We start from the raw sequence: 23,387 nt of genomic DNA, 5'->3' as shown, positions 1-23,387 counted from the left end.
CGCCTCCATTCCTCTCGGTCGCCTCCCAAACCAGGGGACTCTTTTTCTGGCGGAGGGATTCATCGTGACCAGTTGTTCACTCGCAGAAATTATAAAATTTTTTTAGGGATTCTTCTTTTTTTTTTTTTTTTATGTGGGGGCGCCCGGGGAGAATAAATATAAATAAAACCCACTTTTTGGGGAAAAGAAGAATATTATTTTTGCTTTTCCTGGGCACCCCGCCCCGGATGTAGTGCCGGGGGTAGGGCGAGGCGCGCGGTTCGGTTGGGGCGGGCGGCGATGGCTGAGGAGCGGCGGCGGCGGGCGGCGGCCGGGCTGTACGGCTGCCTCCGCCGGTGGGTCCCGGCCCCGCCGGTGGGGGAGCCGGCTGGGGCTCCTCTGTTAGACCCGCGTTGGTTTTGTTTATGCAGTTAAGCTTACTGTTTAGTGAGGAACGCAGGGGAAAAACTTTCTGTACTTTAACGTTTTGTTTTTCTTTCAGAATATATGAAGAAGGAAAGGAAGGTATCTCTGAACATCTGTATCTCTGTGAGGTAAATATGTGAAAATACAGTCGTGTAAGCTGAGCCTGGATGTTTAAAACGGGCAGCTATTGATCAACAGCTGAGCTGTGCGCGGGGATATCAGGTAAAAGGGGGAGTTTACCTCAGCAACGCCCCTTCAGAGCTGCCCCTCCCTCAGGACGGAGGGGCAGACCCGGTACCTGAGGGCCGCTCTCCCGGGGGAGCGCCAGCCCTCGTCTCTCTGCTCGTTCCTGCCGCCCGCCTGATTTTTTGCACCTGTTGACAGTTGATTTGTGTAAAATAATTGTAAAGATCGAATACACGTGAGAGTGTTATACGTCGTGCGAAGTGCAGAAGGTGGGTGATGGTGCGTGAGGCTGCTGGGGGATGTCCTGGTTTGAGGTAAAACAGAATTAACTTTCTGTTCAGTAATTTTACTTCTTAGCTAAGCCTCTTCTAGCTCTCTGAAATTGTGTGTCGTGCAGAAAACCGTTCTCAGAGTGGTAAGGCCAGTGCTTATAGTTTATGCTAAGGAATGATATGCAAAGAGACTCTTGCTTATACTCATTGCTGTAACAATTAAGGTCAGCTAACTGTGCTAGTTGCCCTGTTGGAGGGTTGGAAGTGGAAAAACATAGAGGGGTCCCACCTGCAGGGAGGAGCAGACCAGACAGGGGACCAACAGGGTATTCCATCCATCTGCCCCATGCTCAGTGTAAAAGCTGTGAGCTTGATATGGTTTTATATCTATTTCATTATTTCCTTTTTATCTTGTTATTAATACTTCATTAAAGTAGTTTAGTTCTTTCTAAACTCATAAATCTCTTTATCTCTCCTACTCCCTTCCTTGGAGTGAGAGGTGATAATAATTTAGAAATAAAATCAGGTGATTATTTAAACATACAGTAATGTAAAAAGCAGACTAGATGTGAAGAATCAAGCAATACTTCTCTGTGTGTATGCAAAAGTAATGATTGATATTCTTTCATTCTCAAGAACAGGCTTGAGTTATTTAATGTTTCCAAACAGTGTTTAGAGCTCTCATGAGAAATTCAGAGAAGTGATCAGTTGATTTCTAATGTTACTTCAAATGAGTATTTTCCATCCCAGGGATATCTAGTGATTGCAGTTGCTACTTGACAGTCATGATCGCTCATATTTCAGGTTATCTGAAGTTTTGTTCATTGAATCAAACTTCAGTTTCTTGTAGAATCAACCTGTTAGAGATTAAATTTTCTATGTTGGTTAGTTGGAAGTTTTTGCATTTTCATAGTTGATGCAGTTCCACCTATGGTATACACTAGCTGTGTTCTCCTGAAGTAAGAAAGCCTCAGATTTGTGAATGGTTGCAATAGGGTTGGAAAACAATTTGTGGAATTAGTTGATTTTGCAATTTCTAGTATAAAAAAATTGCTGAAATGCATCATTTGTATATAGCATATTAAGAAGTTTTAATTGTTTTCTTTCTTTCAGACCAATGTAGAGATCTGTTTGATTGGCGGTAGTTGCAAAAGTCCTATTGAAAGATTTTGGAATGGAAATGATATGATATATATTTTGCAGAAAGCAGTAAGTGTGTGTGTTGTTAACTTTTAAAATGTAATCTGGACTTTTGAATTCCCATCAAATGTTTTCACATACCTTGCTTTTTTTGACTTACCTGTGCATTTTTCTTAAAGAGACACAATGAAGAAAGTGACCCAGTGGAAGAATCAAAACCAGATGATACTAGTTATGCCTTGGAGCTTTCACCAAAGGAGAATTCTGGACCAGTGGCTCTATCTGTCAGAACAGCAAAGTAAGTATCAAAGGTCTGCCTCCCCTTTTGGTGTAATTTTCTTTTGGAACTTTTGTCTCTTTTCCTAATATTCAGAACCTGTGTTATTTTCAATCCCCCAAAATTAAATTACTCATTAATTTAGTGAGGAGATGTGACCATTTTGCATCCTGCAAAATGGTCTTGCCTGGCTAAAAGTATTCCTAACAAAGTAGCTAAAGTCAAGGTACTGGAAAAGCACTTGTGACCTGTCCCATTAAGTTAATGGGACTGTCTGAGTGCAGGTGAGGAAAGAAAGCCTACTAAGACTTCAGTGCTTGTTTTTGTAAAGCTTCTGTTAAAATACATAAATAAATAAATATCTGATTGGGGTCTTTGGCTGTTATTAAAATACCAAGGCATGGCACTGAAACATGGTGACTAGTTTGCTTAAATAACTTGCCTTTTTAACATGCTTAAAATGTAAAATTCAATTATGATTTCAGAATCTTTAGTCTAAATTAAAATATATGAAGTACATTCTCAGTTATGAAATCTTACTTCTTCCCCTGTGACTTCATTGTTCTACCCGTAAAAAGAGGATTGTAATACTGCATTCTTTTTGTAAAATGATTTGATGCCTGCTAATGAGGCATGGTAGATAGGAGTTAGGTTTTACGTAAGGTAGATTTAGCTATGCTTGCTGGCATCTTATTTTTTTTCCTGTTCATATTTCTAGACAGTTGATTTCCTTATATGCAATGGTACAAAATCCAAACATGAGCCACTTGAAGACAGGGGAACTGGTTGTGCTTCCTCCCCTCGGGATAAGGTGTGATGGTTCTGATCCTGAGCATACTTATTGGCTTGGAGCTGAGCCTCTCAAAGCTGGAAAAAAAATCACAGGGATCAATTTGTATATGGTTACATGTGACGGTAAGGTTATAAGGTTCCTCATAAAATTAATGAGGAAGGCTTAAAAATGTGGGATTATTGATGTAGTGATGCTGTCTTTGTCCTTTTTGTGATGTTGGCTTGGTGTACTGCTCTATATTCCTTGTTTTAAAAAACAAGAAGGGGAAAAAAAAGAGAGATAGGAAAAGCTGTTTTTAATCCATGCCCTGTGGGGGAAATAACTCTTTAATATACTTAATGCAACAGTGTCAGTGCAGGCCTGCCTTCACTCAGGTGTAATAACTTAGCAAATTGGAATTGCTCCTGTTCAACTTATACAAGCACTGACTCTTACTAAACGTTTATATGTTAACACCATCTATTATTAGCAATAGGATAAATTCAAGAAGAATGTCCGCTTTCTGAAGGACAACACAAGTTGTACTTGGAGAATTTGAGAATTAACTTTAAGTGCCAAATTTGGATTGCCAAATGTTTTTTTTTGATGCTTGCTTTTTTTTTCTTTCCTAGGCCCTACAGCTGATAAAAGCTGTTTTGCAAACCTGGAAGAGCTCATAACGGCACATAAAACGATGCATCATTCATCTATTGTAGGTTTTTATAGTCTGTCATGCCTCTAATCTAAGTTTAAAAACTCTGTTTTTGGATTTATGATACTAGTTTTGGGAAGCTTTATAGATTCTATTTAGAAACTCATCTTGGTTTCTCTATATAATATCTCTTTTGAAGAGTATAATAATCTCTTTTGAAGTTACATTTGAGCTCCCTATGTTGTAATGCATTTGTCTGATGTTAGCCCTTTTTTGTGTGTCTGAAATGCTTTTGCAATTATTTTGCGTGTGTATAAAGCAGCGTTGTGGTGTTTTTTATTTTTTTTTATTTTAAAATCTTTTCATTCAAGGTGATGACAAAAGGATCTGCTCAGTATGAACTTCTTAGAGCTGCTGCACTGGAGGACACAATTGTAGAATCCACAAGCAACATATATGTTGATATGACATGGAATACTGTAAATAAGATTCTGGAGACACCCCCACTAACTTCAGCTGCCACTCTGGTAAGTAAAGAAAAAAAAAAAGGCAAACAAACCCAAACTCTTTTCATGACTTACATCATGAATAGTACAAAGGATAGAAAAGGAGTTTGATTCTTGCCATTCGTGTTTATTATTCTTTATATAAGCAACACAATGTGTTCATAATCTAAATCATAAATTATGCTAATATGCATTTTGCTAATGAAAATTTTAGGACAATTGATCTCTAAAGTTTAAAACTGACATAAACTTCTGGAACTTCCAGAATATTACACTGGAGGCTGGGGACCCTGGAAGCCCTGTATATCAGCTATACAGAGAACTGCAGTTTCTCCTTGTAAGTATAAGTGAGAAATTTCAGATTTACATGAAATGGTGATTTTATGTGTTAATAACTCACTTTATTTAAAACTTAATCAGGTGTTTTCAAAGATAACTTTAAGCTTTTATTTGAGCATAAACTTTGAGTTCAGTTTTAGGAATCCTCAATACAAAGAGGACAACTCATGAACACCAAAGCCAGGAAATTCAAGAAGTTTCTAAAGTCATGGTTAGCTGTACAGAGAGAGATACGTGATTCTGGGAGAAGTTAGTCACATTTTGAAGTATGACACATGAAGAACCTCAAACAAGAACTGATTTGTGTTGTTTTGATTTTCACGCTGCCTCTAGGCTTTGTCTGAAGGTTTGAAGACAGGTGTGACCCCGTGGCCTGAGCCCTTAGAGTCTGAATCAGCTGTTGAACAGGTCCAGGAACTTCTGACTGGTAATTGCTGCTTGTTACATGGGGAGAGAGGGATGTCACATTTCACAGAAATAAAAGGAAATTCCACGTAAAATTTTTAAAGTATTAGAATTAGAGATGTTAATTTCTACACTATAAACACCTGCACAAAGCAGTTAAATAGGTTAGTCACTACATCTCTGTCATTTTTGTGTGTCCTAATATCTTGTATAACAGTAATAATTATTTCTTTATAAGATGACACTGTTATGTTTAAAAAGTAATTGAGAGCATTCTGGATGTGCCAAGTTATCTGACACGTACGTGAACTTCTAACGTGCGAAGTGTCCCTTTGGTGGTGGGGAAAAAATACTTTCGTGACATCTTAAAATGAAGCATCCGAAATTACTGATTCCTTCTGAAAACTGTTGTGAAAAATATGTGTCTTGTCAGAAATTTAAGACATTAGAAAACAAATCTAAAGAGATAATTAATTATGATGTGCCCAGGGATTTATATGATTGCTTTGATGACTTTTTTTTTTTCCTTAGTGGTGAAATTTATTTTTCTCCTCTACTAGAGTTAAAGAACAAGCTGGATAGATTTTGTATATCTGAAAATGAGAACGGAACAGAGGTATAAGCAGTTTCCTACTAATTGCCTTATCTTCTTTCCCTTATAAATGTAGTTATTTCAAATTTTGACTACATCTTGTGTATTATTCATTTATGTATGTAAATACATAGACAAAAAGATGTAAAGAAAGATAGATCTCTTGATTTCTATTTCTGCTGTGTAAAAATAATGGAAGAAGGCCTTACTGGCAAAATTAGGAGTTCTATAGCTATTCTCTAATATATTGAAGCCAGCCCACTGTAATTTTTACTTTTGGAAAAACTCCCTGTTTTTTTTCTTATGGTCTACCAGTGTCCATTATACATATTTTGTTATGTGGAGCTATTTTGGTTTGCTTCTTTCCCTTCCTTTTTCACTACAAAAAGCTTGCAAATTGAACTGTATTATATCAATTGCAATTGTGCTCCCTTGTTTTAACCATCGTCTGTCATCTCCTAAATCTACCAATCTCGTGATGTCCTGGTTTCTTCCAGGAACTCTGAACTTTGCACCATTGCATTCTATCACTAATTTGCTTTTCTCGCCTAATTTAATGATTTCAGTCCAATTTAATGTTATCAATTCGATATCTCTCCTTTTTATCTAGAGGTTTATGATATTCTAAAGCAATGGACAATTCAAATTATAAAAATGTCTCTAGTTATATTAAGATTATTTTTTTTTCCCTTGCAGTCTATAAGAAAAGATTTGGGTCTTTTTGCTATCGAGAGGGAATTTTGTTGATAAGCTAAAAATACAGTGATTTTTGTATCAGCTAAACCAGAAATATTTGGGATCAGGATAACAAGAAAAATAGGTCTTTGTTCTGAGAATCTATGTATGTATTAATTTTGGTCTCCCAGGGTACTGCTAGGTATACATACAGTTATTTAATCATCTATGAGTTCGGTGTAGCATAGGTCATGTTCTGAGTTAGCACTTGCTGGTCTGTGTTTTTGCTATTTACCAATGCTCTGTGCGTCGTGCCATTGTAAGGTGAAAAGGACCATCTTTAGCAAAGCAGTTGGTTTTTACTAGACAGTCTGGTTGAGCTTTACTGGGCTATGAGCAACAGCCTTTCTGACAGTAGGCTTCACTTCCTGGTCCAAAGATAGCAATTATCCAGTGTGATAATGCTGAAAAGAATTAGTCTCACTTTTAAATAAAAACTACTATGCACTAGGAGCTTCTATGCAGTAGTTTCCCTGGAAAAGGGGAAACATTAGTGATGCATCCAATTTTGATCTCTGGAGAAAATTCGGATTCATAAGGTTCTTTGAATCTCAGGCATCCTTTTTTACTTAAGACAAACGAACTCTTTCAGAAAATCAAATGTGACACTGCTGCAGTGGACAGTTCAATAAAATCAGTCTTCAGTGAGCGAGGAGACCTGGATTTTGCTGAACAATTATGGTGCAAAATGAGAAGTAAGCGTATTGTGTTTTTTTGCTCCATCTGTTTTCCTTTAATTCTTCTGTACTCTGTATCTACTATACTGTAGTGCTTTCTCAGTGAAATGAATATAAATTTCTCCGAATTTTAGGGACTGATCAGCTCTTCAGAAAATTGTTATCAACAGGTTTTTTCTGAAAGAGCTAACTTTAGGTATGTAGACCAGCATCTAGCAGGAGATCATTTTATTTGGTTGTAAAGGTACTAAACGATTGGTAGTACTCATCTGCTCTAAAACTGAAAACTACTTACCTATAAAATTTTTGTCTTTATAGATCTGAAGGACAATTTTTAAGTTGATAAATCTGCACACCAACTTTATTATTCTTGTAGTGCCACTCACAGTCCTTCAGTAAAATACACTTTATTTATTTATTTATTTTTATCATTCTTTAAATGAAGGGGTTTTGTTCTTGCAAATATGTGTTGACTTAACAGCTGGAGAGAGAACCTGGACTGATAAATAAAATATCGCATCTTTTTTTCTTTAGGTGTCAGTTCCTATCAGGAGTTGGTAGAGTGTTTCACACTGGTCATAAAATCCCTGGAACGTGGTGAGATACAGCCATGGGTATGTATTTGTATTTCACAGTAAATGTTAAAAGTTTGAGTTGTTTAAAGTAGAATATAGTTCTTAGTGCTTAACTGCCCCTCATTTCTGTGTTGTATTTTTTGTAAATTACTTTCACATATCACAGTTCGTCTCTGTTTCCATGGTGTTGTACTTCTAAACAACGTTTATGATGTTTTATACACAGTTACATCACACGAAAACTTTTCTAATTTTTAGATTCATCAAGGGAGTAGCAGTTTGTTAGGTAAATTGATTCAACAGTCTTATCATGGAAAGACAGAGGTCGTTTCCCTCAGTGGTATCACTCCGATTCAAATGGTCTTGGAGATTGGTTTGGATAAGATGAAGAAGGATTATGTCAGTTTTTTCATAGGTAAGCCTGATAACTGTTAACATCATTAGAAATTCAAGAGAAAAGGTATTCGATGCAGGAAACAATGAAGTCTTTGGTAACCTTGGTCTCACTTCTGCTCTCATCTGTCCTGTATCCAGCCTCCTTAGTAACTGTACTTTGTATATGGTTTCAAAATGTAAAGCATGCATTTGTTTCAAAATAAGTGTCGTTTGCATAACTGTGTATTTCTTTTTCAATTTGAAAAAACCTTTAGGTTGACCTTAAAGTAAAATAAATGCCAGATTTACATAACTGTGGACTGTTCTGTTTTCTTATCTGTTTGCTGTAGGTGATAAAATAAGACCCTTATGCTCTATCTGTCTTCTCTTTTGTTGCCTACATGGGCTAAAAGGAAATCAGGCAAGGGTATTGATATGTAATAGCTGTGTTTGTACAGTCTGTAGTATTTAGAAAGATTTTTTTTTATTATTATTCTTACATATATATTGTACTTGGAACAGAAGCTAGGGTGGAAAGATTTTTGTAAAGTATGTGTTTTCTTGAAAACATTGTGGCTTTGTTTTCAGTGTTATAAATGTATTTTTTTTCTGAATCTGTGGGAGGGGTTTCTGTTTTACCTTTGTTGTTACCCACCTCCTTTTCATTCATCTCTTCATTTCTTTTTTTTGTTTTGTCATCCTATTTTCATTCTTTGTTTCATTTGCTTTTTTATTTTCACTATTTGTAAATCTATATGTCCTAAGGAGGGTGGTTGTCTCAAAAGATATGGTAGGTTTCTTCATTGTGCAGCCTTGGTGGTAAATAAAATAATGCCTCTACCATGCTGCTTAATAGTTTTTTTTGCTTGTTTTGAATGAGTAATTATGTCAATAAGTAACAGGGCAGTCCTAGTGACTTTGCGCTTTTCTTTGGTAGAATTCCCTGTTTTGAACACCTGAATGTTGCTTATATTTCATCCGGCACTATGTAGTAAATTTAATTATTTCCCTGTTTGTTTTTCAGGCCAGGAACTTGCAACATTAACCTACTTGGTGAGATGCTTTAATTTTTTTTATTTATTTTTTTTACTCTGAAAGCGGTATAAAGTAGAGCACACTTAGCTGCTGGTGGGCTGCAAGTCATATCGTTCCTATAGGCTGAGAAACCGAATTACAAATCGTGAGGATGGAACAATATACTGCAGAAATGTCATTATGTTTTTTTCTTATTCATATATTATTTCCTAGGTATCTGATCCAGATCGTTGTCAGGCAGAGCAGTGAACTTTGGTAGCATGAAACTTTGTTCTGAGTCTACTGGGCCATTCTTAAAATTTTGGCTTCTCAAAAGAAGCAGGAAAATTGTTTTAGTATATTGAGTGTATGTTGTGTGTCTGTAGAAGTTGAGGGTCCAGTTAGGAGTGGAAGCTTTTTGCTGTTGCAGGACTACTTCATTTCCACATCAGTAGATCTACAAGAACAAGTTCATCGTGTTCAAAAGCTTCACCATATGCTGGAAATAATGGTCAGCTGTACAGTCTTACTTCAGTTTAAACATGAGAACCTCTTCCCTTTGACACAGTAAGTACTTCATTTTTACTTCTTGCTCTTTAAATGACAACAACAACTAGATTCTCTTTGACAGTTGTAAAGAAACTCTTCAAAAAAAGAAAAGCAGCCCTCCATAATGTTGATGACTGAGGCTGCAGAAGTAGCAGTTGGATCTTCCTGTTAAATTTTGCTTTGTGACTAAAATTTTAAAAAAAAGGAAGTTGTAAAATCTGAGAGTATAGTTAATTTTGCACGAGGTTTATGCAGTGTTGCGCAAGCATTTCTCCAAAGAAAGTCAGTAACTAGTTGATTTCTATCGTAGAATTTGCATGAAGTATTATAAGGAAAACCCTCTAAATGAGAAGCACGTGTTTCAACTGCCGATCAGACCAGCAGTGGTCAAGAAGTTCTGTCAAAAGTAAGAGAAACTTCAATCTTTGCAGCATTAACATTCAGATGTGACTGAATACCTGACTGAATTTTGACATTTCTCGATTATTCTATCAGTGATGACCCAGAAATATGGAAGGTGGACATAAGTAGTGGGCACGGACAGAAGGAGGTTAGAACAACATGGCAAGTTAGTACTAATCCTCTGATTGAACATATGACATCAAACAATACAGGTGAGGAATGTTTGTGGTGAAATGAAATAATGAAAGTACGCATTTCCAATTCAGTTTTTGTACTGGGTTCTGAACTTTTTCTTACTCGCATCTTCAGCAAAAGCAAAATGATGTTTTGTCTTTTAATGAAAAGGTGATGTATTGTTTATAGAATGTAAAAGATTTTTACAAAGTAGTGACTCTCTATCTTCTCATCTTTGCTGAGTTATGTTTTTTAGAGTTAAAATGACAGTTCCAAATATGACATGATTGTTACTTATTTTATACAATTATCTTGTAACTTATGTCTAAAATTTTTGCCAATGTATCTGAGAATGGGTTTGAAGAGAAATTTAGCTGGTATTGAATGCTGGCCTCTAGTCAGAGAAGCAAGCAGGTGCTAAGGAGAGAAGGCATGCCGTGCTGCAATCAAGTGCAGAACAAGTGAAAAAGCATGAGAGGGGGAAGAATTAAGCATGTAGGCCGATACAGAAGTACCTTGCCTGTTTGGGGTGAGGTTATACAGGGCAATGCTTTGGTAAAGCTTCCCTGTCATTCTCAATTTCTTGTCATGAAGTGCTTCTTTCGGTAAAACTGAAGCTTTGAAACCGGTTCTTGAAGCTGCTACATGAACAATGTATTTCTGAGAATAGTGGCTAATCACATCTTTTTCTTTTGTCTATGCAGGTCTCTTTTCCGACTCCACAGTTAATGGAAGCAGTGAAGAAAGAATGTATTACATTGCAATGGCTAAGTGCAGTCAGGTGCATTTCACATAAATGCGTGTTACTCCACAGGCAGGCACTTGACAGGTACAGTGAAGGGGAAAGTTCAGTATTATCTGTGTCCCAACAGTATATTTAGAAACACTCTGTCATTGGAAGAACAGTACATCTTACTGAGTTATTTGCTTTAGTATTCTTGAAGTCTGACATACACAGCCGTGATTCACCTGTGCACATCTAGTTTTTTATAAATGTTGTGCAATTATGAATGTACAGTGTAATTATTTTGAAAATATAGTAGATATTTTTGTTCATATATTTACAAACATTCAATAAAGTTCTGCACTTTGGGATTTTCCATTTTATTTTTATTCATTAAGAATTCAATCAGACACAGTTCAAAGTATGAATTATCTTAACCCAACAAAACAAGCAATATTGTCATGTTTTCCTGGTCTCAGGTGACATCACATCATCCAGATATATTTGGAAAGCTGTTCATCCAGGGCATTGTGAACTTCTGACAGTTCAATTTTCTTTGTCCCTGTATTTATATTTTGGAGTATTCTTGGATATACCTCTTTTTCCTCTTCAGATTCATTTTTTTCCATCAATACAAAGTGAATTATTTTAACGGTGTTGTCTTGTATACTTTTGCATAATGTTTTGAAAAAAATGTTCAGTATAATTGGCTGGGCATAATCATTTAAATATATTGGGATGACAGTTGCATATGTTCTTATGTTGATTAGATATGTATGTAACGTTTTGGTAGTGTCATTTTAAACAATTACATAGAATAGTATATGATGATTAAATAATTTGAGACAGAAATGTTTTGCATAAAAGAAACTATTAACTATTGATAAGTAAGAATAAGGAAAACCCCAATATTCATGCTTTTTACAAACTGTAAAATTCTATCACTTCTGGTTTCTCCTCAGTAAATCTTATTTCTTACCCCTCTCCTAATAGTACAGATTAATAACTGTCAGTTTAATAGCCTTTGTAGAGAAGCTAAGAACAAGGTCCTTTCTTGGATTTATGTACTGCTACTCTGCATGCAGTATATGCACATTCAGTCTTGAAAATACAGTGCAAGATAAATAGGAAGCTTGGTTGTTGCTTTGCTTTAGAGGAATAATTTCAAGCACAACAGAAGGACAAATACAGCCAGATGGCCGTATTCTGGAACAATTTTTTTTATAATCATATACTTAACTTGCTCCTACCTGCAGTAGAAGTGAATTTGAGGCGGAATATTACATTCTGGAAGTGCTTCGATTACTTATAATACACATTTCTGTGTGTAATATATTATAAAGTTGTATGAGGTAAATCTAGTTCCCTGTAAACAAAACTAGAGAGATAAGAGTCTTTGGTTTAAATCTGACTCAGTAGTTGTCATCTTTTGTTAATCACTTCAAATAATTCTCCACACCTAAATAATAAGGCAGACATTATCCTGACTTCTAGACATAAATAATAAGTTAATGTTTGAGCAGTGCTCTTGGAATATTTAAATCCTGTTCTCTTTTAAAAATGTGTGTCTGTCTCTTTTTCAAATAGCAGTTACATGTTAATTGAAAGTATTAATGAACAGACTGAAATCAGACTTTGCAAACAGCTTTTAATCACTTGAGATTTGTACTAGCAAGATTTGAATCACCTTAATCTTAGCTAAGCTTTTTTTTTTTTTTCTGGTGAACAAAATGTTTAGTATTTTCCAAAATAATAAGAAACATAAAATCTGCTACCTAAAATTAGTAAAAGTAACGCAGGAAAAGAATATACTTGGGGTTTTGATAAAAAAAATAATCAAATCGTTTTGTGAATTGAATAGAAAAAAAGACTATAAAATGTTAGGTGGATAGGTAAAGTAATATTTCTTTATCTTTACAGTGTTATAAAAAGAGGCATCTGTGGTAAACTTTAACCAATGTAATAAAACAGTTGTGTTTTATTTATTATGTAAAATGAAGATATGTATAAGCATGCAATTTTATCTATTATTTTGAAATAAGTAGAATATTAGTAGGACAATACTGATGAGTATGCAGAGTGTGAAAATCGTAGGAAAAACAATCTCTGTCACCATTTCCATGTGAGTAATCAGGGAATCTAAAATTTGAGAAATGAGTAGTATGTAAGAAATTTAAATCTTCTGGAGTATACTAATTAACTATTAACTTAGTGTTAACATAGATTAAGGATTTTTTGAATATTATGGCTAAAATTATTTTGTTAAAGGTTGACATTGGCATAAACAGCAAACAAACCAAACAAAATTTTGTATGTCTGCAAAAGCTGGAGCAAATCTGTGACAGTTTTCCCTCCTTTTTTTCTTTCTAAGGTAATTTTTTGAAGATATGTCAGTTCTCAAAGGGCTGCAGAAATTGTGCTTACTATGAATTAGCTTCAGTGCATTAGCACTATCCTACTGTTCCTTTGATTTTTTTTATTCCCCGCCTCTCCTCTCCCCACCACTAAGGGAAGGGTAGAAAATAAAATTGTCAAAGAGAAATCCTTGGGAAGCACTTAATCCTTTTTATGATTGTTTTGTAGCTCTTTGAAAAGTTAAATGGGTTTTATTTTGTAGAATTTTGCTCCACAGATAAGCTTCAAAGAGTTCAGTGAACACAGTTAATTCACATAGAACATCTAAGGCAGCAGTTGAGGCAAAGTAGGATAAACTTAGGATGACTGCTTTGATGTTCTCTACCACGTGGAATTTGTCTCATCCTTCATATGAGACTTTAATACCTATTTCATCTTTCTTAAAAATTTCAGAAATCGACTGTGGTAGGCTGTTCTCCTAGTTCAGGAATTATGAAAGGTCCTGAATTACATTGGAAAGGTCTTCAGTGAGGTGGTTTATGGAGCCTGGCACTGTGGAATTGCAGGCAAAGTCTGCTCTATTATGTGTTCTTGAGCAGCTGCTGTAAGTTTAGCTGTTGTCAGCTTTGTTACCAGGAGCAAGAAAGAGCAGAAAGTGACTTAACGCTACCTTAGGCTAGTACTTAGCCCATTTTTTTAATGGTTTTATTGTATGTAGAGGTCAAACATTTTAAACGTTTTCTGTCTGCATGGTTGTCTTGATTTGTCTGGGTTTGTTTTATCTGTGAAAGAGCATTTAGCGCTTTTTTTTTTTTTTATTTTAAGGAGAATACTGTCATCTCTAGCCTTCATTTTAAATAGTAACTCTTTCAGTTTGTGTATTCTGTTAACATCCAAAGTCGATCTGTTTAGCTATAGTGATTTTAGTTGGAGAGAGTAAATAAAGACATTTTTCTTTAGAGGCTGTTGCATTTGAAAGCAGTTGTACTTTCAGGGAGAAAATTCCTTTTAGGACCTGCTAATAGTAGCATTCACAGAGAACTTTAAAATCTGAGAGATATATAATATGCTTTTATAAAACAAAACAGAAGACACATAATACCTGTAGCAAGGAGTTGGTGTGTGGTAGAGCAAGCGTCCATGGCCTTCCGATACCAGTTTTCCACCTGCGAAGGTTGACATGCAGCAGTTCTATTAGACTGTAATATTCTGTCTCATTCACAGTAGCTTCTTCTCTGTCCCTGAACATCTGTCTGTTACAATTGACTTGAAACTATTTTATTCTTTCAACACATGATTTTCTGAAAAGTTTCTTTGGATGTTTGTGATTTTTATTGCAATATATTTCTTATAGCTAATTGTTTAATAAGATTTTTAAAAGCACAGAATATATTCCATATTATTTTCCAGTAAGGTGGCATGTATGTGTAATTTTCTGCCTGGAAGTCTGGTAACTTATGATTCAGAATTTTTGATCACTTCAGTAAGTCTAATTAGAGTTCATGAAATGCTTTAGAAACAGTAACTGAGGCTTGTTTCCATTTTCTTTGTCTCTGGAGACCTGTGTATTTAACACATCCCTAATTTACAGAACCAAAGTGTCCTTTCTTGTACGATATTCATGCAAGTTGTTTCAAGAAATCCAATGACATATCTGCCCATTGAAGAAAAAAGTAAAAAAAGAATAAAATTAGCAGTTGACATCACCTCTCTTGAATTTGGGAATCCATTTGCACTGATAATCTTTCTATAATAGTCAACGGATGCCTTTGGGTATCGTGGTTTGTTCTTGTTTTTAAAATCAATGTGATAAAATCCAAATCTTTCAGAGAAGCCTTTGTTCCATTCAAATTTATCCAGCAGTGACCAGGCAGTGTAACCTCTGACATTAACGCCATCATTTAGAGCTGTAAACAGAATACGCATAATTCTCTTAAACTTGTTGGCTGTTTGTTGTCCTTAAAATATGGCTCTGTAGGTGTTTTGTTTTAGACCAGAAAGGGGGAGGAGGGAAGGGATGATGACAGAAAAATGGCAAAGTATATGGTAATTTAGATTCTTTGAAACTGTTATCTTTAGCTTAGAGGTACTAGAGCTCTGTAAGAATGGTAATTAGGTGCAATTTCTCCTTTCTAGAAGTGGAAACTGATGGTCTGTTACAGTATTAAATCTCATGTACGTTATTGTATCTATTAGCATCAATACACTTGGCTAGGTTGTCACTTTTGCGAAAATTTATTAGTCTAGTTTGCTGTCCATTTTGATCTGTGAGTATTTATTTTTCTATGATATAAACTACAAGAATGAAAAAATAATCAGAAGGTGAAAAAGGTCATGCACTAAAAAGATGTTTTTAAAGTTACCTTTTAGTATTTCATTAATATATCCTTTCAGATACTCTATCCGCCATTCATCACACAGTTGAGTACACTGTACCTTTTCAGAAACTCCATTCTCTGTCACATAAATCAGAGGGTTCCCGTACTGTGTCTGCAAACAAAGATATGTTTAGACTGGTTCATATAAACACAATCATCTTATTTTGACAGAACATGAGATTCTTAGTAAAATGCATTAAAAGCAAATTTCCAGGTTTAAGTAAGAAACTTAGAAAGAAAGAAAAAAAATTAGTAAGAAAAATGTGTAACTAGGAATTTAAGTTAACTATGGGTTTTATTTTAACATTACTGAATTCTATAGATTTCTGAACTGTAATTAAGGTGGAGTTTTTTTCAAAGAAACTTCCCAGTATGACAAGACAAATATATAGGTGAAACTGTTGAAAATCTAAAATAGTGTTAAGTGCAGCTTCGGCATGTAACCAGGTGTTTTGTTCACTTTCTTTTCAAGAGTTACTCTGAAATCACCTTAATGAAGTTGAGTAATCTTCTGAATCCCCAAGGCACAGAATATAACCATTTAGGTCCTGGAGCTGGCCATTTTGGGTCCACCAGTTCAGCCAAATCACTGTCAGTGTGGTAGCTGGGTACTTGTAGAAAGGGAAAGCTCTTCTGTAGAACATAACGAGTAGTAAAATGACCTATTCCCAGGAAATCCGATGTGCCTTTAATATAGGTTTTCTCTTGCACTGAGAAAGTTGGTAATCTTGATGTCCCCAGGCCCTGCTGGGCACTCTTGCTACCTATTGAAATAATTATGGGAAACATACTTCTGAGGAGCACAGAAATTTGTTCTCTTTACTTCAACAATAAATACCGTTTTCCTGAACTTAGTGTAAAGGACAGTTTAGTTTGATTGCTTTTTTAAGATTAAATAGTCTTTGGAGAGGTAACTTGGGTACACTATACAGAGAAGACAGTGAAATAAAGTGGTGTTTGTTTTTTTTCCCAAAGAGCATGATAAATGTCAACAGAATGCTTGGAAACATAACTGACAGGAGCAGAAGTTGCTTTGCTGCTGGGTACGTTGCCTGTCGTCTTCTCTCTGTGAAACTGAGATAGTGGAACCCTGTAGAAATGCAAGCTTTAGTGATGGAAGAACTGCTGGTTCTTTGTCCTTAGGTGGAAAATCCAGAAAAGTATTTAACAACTCCCTGTCTTGCTTAGGCCGCTAAAAACGGACGATGACTGAGAAATGAGGTAGTTGCTTCCTTTCTAGTTTGGAGCACTCAGATGTGTAACTGTTGGGCTCAACAGCAGCTCAACTTTTTTGTTCTAGTATGTTCCTCCCGCTGCTCGGGAGCTTTGTGTAGCCCCTGGGCCATTTGTTGCTTGTCCTTGTCTCGCCTGTGTCCTCCTACTTGACTAAACTACATGTTGGTCAGGGGCTATTCTGTTGTAATCTGTTGTAAGTGTGTAATTTATTCATGTTGTAGCTGGTTACTGGGGCTTACCTACATAATTCTTCATAACTTCTGGATAGTCTCCTTTGTAAATTGGATTTGCAAACCATCCCAAATGAAACTGTATATATCTTTCAGCAGCGTCTCTATCCGTTTGGCTATGTGGATCAACAGGTTCACTCCAGGCACTAGTTAGGGAAATTCCAACCATACCTGAAAACATAAAGTGACAATTCTGCAGTTTATGCATAATCTTTAAGCCCTTAATATAAACAGAAGCATAATTATAGCATGAATCCTTATTACCTTGCTGCTCGCTACGCCATGTGTTGTTGTAAGAGTGCCATACCTTTGCATGAGTCTGTAAGTTAAAAAAAAAAATTATATGCACATTTTCATCTGTTATGCCATAGTCAATACAGAAAGCTAGTGAAGATCAAGGGCAGTTTTTGCACTAAGGTGTGTCTGAAAATATTTTATAATTTCTTTCATGTATATTGTGGAAGCTTTCTTTTCATGTAAGGTGTCAAAAAAGCATTTATGCAAGATTCCTTCCCTAAATTCCAGGAGGTCCCCAGGAAGGTAATACACAGCATTTGGTATAGTGTTTTGTCTAGTGTCTGCAGTCTTTGGATGTCTTTGCCTAATTTATTCAGGCAAGTAAAAGTTTATTTTTACGAAAGCTAGCCTTACCGAAGTCACTCACAAAATTCAAGCTCATTTCCACAGGTCAGGCTTTTACTCCTTGTTTCTAGAGTAGCCTGGATATTTTCTTACTCCACCAGTTTGAAACATAGTAAAAGAGACACTTAAATTATGAGGGGAAAAATGTAAGTTGTTGCAACGGTATTGCATCGAGCACCTAGCATTTCATGCTACACCGGAACATGCATTGGTGGTTTAAAGTCAGGTGATAATTTTTGTGTGCTAGCTGGCAATGACATCATTGCAAAAGTATCTTTTTGTTTAAAGAGCAGAATCAAAAGAACCTTAGTCTGCTGAAAATTCTTAATTTACACATAATTTAAAGCATGATTTTAGCTTTACTTTAATTATATGGTGCGCTGCTTTGTATGCTCCACATCCACCGAGCTTCAGTCCTGGTGCGTGTTCTCCTGTTCCATATCCCTTTTCAGCAACCGCCTGCAAATACAGAGAGTTAGTTATTCTTTGAACAGCGGAGCTAGTGAATTTGCTACCATCCTATGGACTTCGATCCTGTGCTTTTCTGTGCAATCCATTTTTCTCTCAATCCCTCTGTCCTCTCCAGTCCCCTTTTCCCTTCCTTTGGCTCCCATCTACTGCCCCACTGCTTGGTTGATAACATGCTGTGGCTTGTTGGAAACACTGTGTTGGTGACTAGCGTTAGTGGACTGACAGCCGGCTTGCTGTTCCCTCGTGAAATTCATGACGGGCAAATTCTACCTGCCTTGCTGATGTCTGTGCCTCTCTCCAGCTGATGATTTTTCAAAACTTCAGGGGAATTTCATGTCTTGAAACTCTGCCCTTGTGCAGAATCTGGCCACTGAGATTTTGGGGCCCAAAGATTAATGGTGTAAGTCTCTCCTTCTCCATTTTTTTAAGCTACGTTCCTGTTGTGTCACTTTCACAGAATTTTGGTAACAGAACTGTGTAATGGGGAGTGATTGGAAGGAAAGCGATGATAACTTACCCAAGGATTACTAAAAGTAATCCAGTGTTTCACACGATCGCCAAACTTCTCAAAACACAGATTTGCATAATCATCAAAATAATTTATCATGCTTATATTTTGCCAGCCACCATACTTTTCTTGGAGAACCTTTTTAAATGAGAATTTCAAGAATCAATAATGTTATTTAAAGTTCAGGTGCCTATTAACAAAGACTTTTATTTGTATTTCAGTAGCTCAGAGGAGAGTCTTCAAAACTTCAGTGTGTATAAACTGTGATGTATATAAAATGCAAATTAATACAAACTAATTACAAGCATACTTAAAAGCAGGCAGGCATCTTTAAACATTCTTCTAAAGTACACATAGTCCTTAAACTTAGAAATAAATTTCCTATCAGAAGTGTTTATATTAAACATTTCACTAATGTAAACATTGTCTAACCTGTGGAAGATCCCAGTGGTAGAGGCTCACAATAGGGATAATATTGTTTTCTAGAAGACTATTAATTGTATCATTGTAGAACTGTATTCCCTTCTCATTCAATTCCTCTGCTGATGAAACACATAGAGAAGAAATTACCTGGTCTGTTTTTCAAACAACTGGAAGAATAGAAATCTAAAAACTTTAACCAAGGTATTTTACATTACAGCAATGAGTGTACTGTAATGGGTGTGTAATTGTTAAGCTCTGTTCTGCAGACAAGGTAACATAAATCTGTTTAACAGTAGTGTTAAACAACTGTGGTATACTTGGGAGTAAAATTACTTTTCTACTAATACTGTCAAGAATATGGTGAAATCGTTATGCTTACTCTTGATGCCAGTGGGCATAATCCGAGGCCATGAGATAGAGAATAGATAGTGATTCACTTTCAGCTCCTTCAGTAACTGAATGTCATCCTGTGAAAAGAAAATCCAATTGACGTAGCTTGAGTCCAAGCAGAATAACTCTTCAGTTATTCATCTGTCTTAAATGGTACTGAATGCAGAAAATCTACAGAAGAGTTCCACAAAAGAGGATTCCATCAGTTATTTTTTCTGAATTTGCTTTGAGATGATGGCTTTCTACTTGTATGCTTCCCTTTTAACTGTTTTTGTTCTTCACTTTCCAAAGCAGTCCTATAATGTTTTGTGTTAACAGCTATGGAAACTGAATGTTTTCACCATCAAATAGAGGACAGAAAAATGGGTTGTGAGGTATTCTGTAACATAATATATTTATGTCAGCATTTGTAATGTGCAAGTTTTAAAAAAATAATATAAGCCTGTAAATCTTGACCTCAAAACATTTCAGCTTAGGTACAAAAACATGATTATGCAGGCTTTCATTTACTGTCTTATACTGGAGTTAGCACAAAAAATAAAGTCAGTATAAATACATCTTTTTCTAAGAAATCATACATCTTCAATATTAAATGAAATTAGAAATTGATGGTATATGAGCCAATGCAAAGAGAATTCTGATGATGGAAGCAAATCAAGAAGCATACTTTTATATAAAGAGGACCATGTAACTGGACACATACAAGCAAGTTTTAGAAAGCATCTCAAAATATAGCCCATAGTAGTGAGCAGATGTTGAAATGCTATCATTTATGCCTGAATCCTCTCTGAAAAATAGGTCCTGTGATCATCGTGTCCTTCTCTTCTGATGCAACAGCTCAGTGAGTCTGAGTTCCAACCTCTCTGTGGGTTTTCATTAAGCTGTTCTTTCGAGCTTTTACTTGTTTGAGAGAGATCAAATGAAATCTCTCCTGCATTTTCCCAGTTCAGGATAGTAAGGCATAATTAGTTTCTTTCCTCTTAGTTCTTGCCGAGACCTCTGTTTCTCCCTTGGACTTCATGTATGTGGAACAACCTCGGTGGAATATAACTTCTATCAAATTAGTTGGAATTCCAATTAGGTAATATTGGCTTATGGCAGTCATTTGGGTTCCTTTTGCTGTGTATCTGGAAAACATTCAGACTGAATTTTAAAATATCTGTTGGTTTTATTATTCTTAAATATACAAAGAAAACCTTTAAAGCTGCTCAAACACACGCAAAAAGATGTTATTTTTCTTCAAAGCTCAAATGCGTTCCTCATTGTTGTTCTAACTAGCATTTGGACTGCCCACAACATTTAGAATACTTCTTTGGACACAAAAATCCTGAAAAACGGAGGTGTATTTGGGAAAAACTGTGGTATTATTGATTCTATGAGATTATTTGGAAAGAAGATTTTACTGAACTAATTGAAAATAGCATCCCTTCACTTCCAAAGTTAAATGAGCAACTAAAGCATTTCATCTTTGCTGTTATTTCAAAATGGGAAATCAGTACCAAGAAATGGCTCCAGAATGCTTCTAGAGGGATAGTTCCTCTTTAACGATACCTTAACTTTGTAGTAGCCGTCACATGCTGAATCTCCGGTTTCGTTTCTAAACACTTTCCCCTTGTTGTGAGTAAAAGCATCCCAGATACTTGGTCCTTTCCCATCCTTGTCCCAGGCCCCTTCAGTCTGGTATGCGGAACTTCCAACACCCCATAAAAAGCCTAAAGGTAAAAAGTAGTGAGTTATGATTTGAACATTTTCCTGCAAAACTGGTCTTTGTACTAAATTTTCATACGAGAAAGTAATTGACACACCTTCACAGCGCATCGCTTGGTGTGAAATGTGCCTGATTGCATGCCTACTGAACAAGAGGCCAATGTCTTCTACATGAAACTGTCGGTGCATAAAAGGGACTGTCTGAAAATGGGGTATATTCTAAAGGTATCCTTTTCCGATGCACTGACAAAGGAGTCTAATTTTGTCATACATTAAACCTTGTTACTATTATTTTACAGCGATGAGGTAGTGCATTGACAGCAAGACAGAAATGTCTTACTATAAGAAAAAATTAGGTTCCCGCATAATTTCTGCCTGCTAGTTTTTATGGGTTTTTTAACAATTAGAAGTTTAGCTGTTGTTATGTAAAATATATAGAAAGATTCTTGATTATTTTCCTAGTATTATACAAAAGGACATGATTAATCCATTTCATAAGCCACTTAAAAAATTGAGCATGAAAACCAACCAGTGCCTATATCTCTTTAGTTTTGATTTCGGTTGCATGAAATGTGTGAGTGTGTATAGATATATGTTGAAGAAAGGACAAGGTTTCATAAAGCAGTACTGAAGAGTGAATTAGATAATACTAAACAGCTTGAAACAAACCCAACACAATTACTTCACTCGCATTCATTTCTTAAGTTAGCTGCATAACAAAGGATATTTTTAGTTTATAATCCTTCATGCGTTGTAGATAATTTATGAAAAAGGAGAAGAGTTCTCAGGTGTGGTTTGTTATACTGTGCATCTTATTCAATCACAGGCAGGAAAGGGAGACCTGGATATGAAATATTAATCTATTAGCATTTACTCTGAGCTTACTGTTTTGATGACTATGTGAAATGCAGGGTTATGTGAATCCTTAGATTTCCAGGGCTAGGTGCAAAAGATGATATTAAGTATGCATTCTGCAAGAGTCTGATTATTTCTGCCGTTCCCCTGGAAGGATAAGGAAAACCTTTTGGTAGGTTTCTTGTGCGAACACACAAGTAGATCTAAAGCATTTTAAAAGCCACAGTCAACTGTAGTTCAAAAGTACCAGCTGGAAAAGTGCCATAATAGAAAGAGCCTGGATTATTCTTTGTCCACTGGAAATCCTCGGCTGTATTCAGCCGTATTATCGGCAGAAGCATATACCATATTCTCAAAATGTAAGTCTTCAGCGCTGCTAATTTCATCACTGCAATGTTTTTTCTGCAAGCTCCCACCTGATAAAATAGAAGAGCAATTGTCAAGTATTGCCGCTCTACAAAGTAGGCTTAGGGTGATCAAAAGCAAAAAGCTTATTTTTTTCTGCTGAAAGGGTAGTATTTTCATTGAAAGCTAAAAGCAGTACTTGGCTAAGTGGAAGATACAGTTAAGCTTCTGGCAGGGTGATGAAAATGAGAGAAGAACGAAGTGCAAAATTGTAACTATTAGAAGCGCTCCCTGCATATTTTCCGTAATCTTACTTATCTTTACTGTATCCTAAATTGCCGGTAGCAGTTTTGTTCTGGATTTCCAACTGTCCTACCAGTGTCAGTGACTAAAACCCTGCAAACAGTGATTGTGAGTGGGAGCAACAAATAAAAGTGATTATGCTGCTAGCATCTTGCCACCTAAATATGTAATGGAAACAAACCTTGTGGAAGTTCAAAAGGAAAATTAATACTTGCAGTCATTGCAGTTTTAATAATTGCAGCTCTTAGGCTAATGATGTCCCTTTTGTCCAGTTCCAGCGTCGATTTTAAAATGCTACTATGTATACACTATGTTTTTAACTGCTAAATCAGGTTAAACTGTCGGTGTGATGGCCAATTGTAACCATTTTAATTAAAGTTTCAGGAGAGCTTTGTAGAACAGCACTATTTTCCCAAAATTTATACAGTTCCTAAAGGATTCTGTTGGTGAATTTGAAGATGGGGGAAGAAAACGAGGAAAGGTAAAACAGATGTATAATTAAAAATAATGATACTTTGCATTGGATCGCAGTAATGGGAGAGACTGGCTAAACAGAACTGAGCAGCAGTTTATTTCTGGCTTGTTTTTACCATGATTGCATGTAAAAATTTAGGATCTGAGCCACAGCCTGGTGAGAATCTTTGCCTTGACTTTCCTGGGCTGTAGGTTGAAGCCCTAGTGATCTGTAATACCAGAGCCAAACAGCCGGGACTGGTTCCTGGCAAAAACCAAGAAACAAGTTTGGCTAAAACCAAAAGGCAATGGAACCACTT

At 36.0% G+C, this 23,387-nt stretch overlaps 2 protein-coding genes across 6 annotated transcripts; one reads left to right on the top strand and one right to left on the bottom strand.

Annotated features, from left to right (window-relative positions):
* Positions 1 to 8: 8 nt before the first annotated feature.
* ZWILCH (zwilch kinetochore protein) lies at positions 9 to 11,142 on the top strand. 4 transcript variants are annotated; one of them, XM_054214540.1, is made up of 18 exons: positions 9 to 335; positions 482 to 533; positions 1,977 to 2,072; positions 2,183 to 2,301; positions 2,999 to 3,195; positions 3,685 to 3,764; positions 4,076 to 4,231; positions 4,476 to 4,547; positions 4,883 to 4,976; positions 5,515 to 5,570; positions 6,874 to 6,976; positions 7,493 to 7,572; positions 7,792 to 7,948; positions 8,933 to 8,961; positions 9,353 to 9,489; positions 9,782 to 9,877; positions 9,967 to 10,085; positions 10,752 to 11,142. In XM_054214540.1, exons 1-18 carry the CDS (start codon positions 280 to 282, stop codon positions 10,841 to 10,843), a joined length of 1,791 nt encoding a protein of 596 aa, XP_054070515.1. In that variant the 5' UTR covers positions 9 to 279; the 3' UTR covers positions 10,844 to 11,142. The 4 variants fall into 4 exon arrangements, with proteins under 4 accessions (XP_054070515.1, XP_054070514.1, XP_054070513.1 ...); XM_054214539.1 differs by having other exon boundaries at positions 1,977 to 2,078; XM_054214538.1 differs by having other exon boundaries at positions 9 to 533.
* Positions 11,143 to 12,776: 1,634 nt separating this feature from the next.
* LCTL (lactase like) lies at positions 12,777 to 18,690 on the bottom strand. 2 transcript variants are annotated; one of them, XM_054214542.1, is made up of 7 exons: positions 18,601 to 18,690; positions 17,976 to 18,071; positions 17,235 to 17,289; positions 16,980 to 17,141; positions 15,994 to 16,268; positions 15,490 to 15,616; positions 12,777 to 12,910 (listed from the first exon to the last, which is right to left on the bottom strand). In XM_054214542.1, exons 1-7 carry the CDS (start codon positions 18,688 to 18,690, stop codon positions 12,792 to 12,794), a joined length of 924 nt encoding a protein of 307 aa, XP_054070517.1. In that variant the 3' UTR covers positions 12,777 to 12,791. The 2 variants fall into 2 exon arrangements, with proteins under 2 accessions (XP_054070517.1, XP_054070518.1); XM_054214543.1 differs by lacking the exon at positions 17,976 to 18,071.
* Positions 18,691 to 23,387: the final 4,697 nt, after the last annotated feature.

Source organism: Rissa tridactyla, chromosome 9, assembly GCF_028500815.1.
Source record: "Rissa tridactyla isolate bRisTri1 chromosome 9, bRisTri1.patW.cur.20221130, whole genome shotgun sequence".
NCBI lineage: Eukaryota > Metazoa > Chordata > Aves > Charadriiformes > Laridae > Rissa > Rissa tridactyla.
Note: the sequence above shows the minus strand (reverse complement) of the source record. Positions and strands in the feature narration are given on the sequence as shown.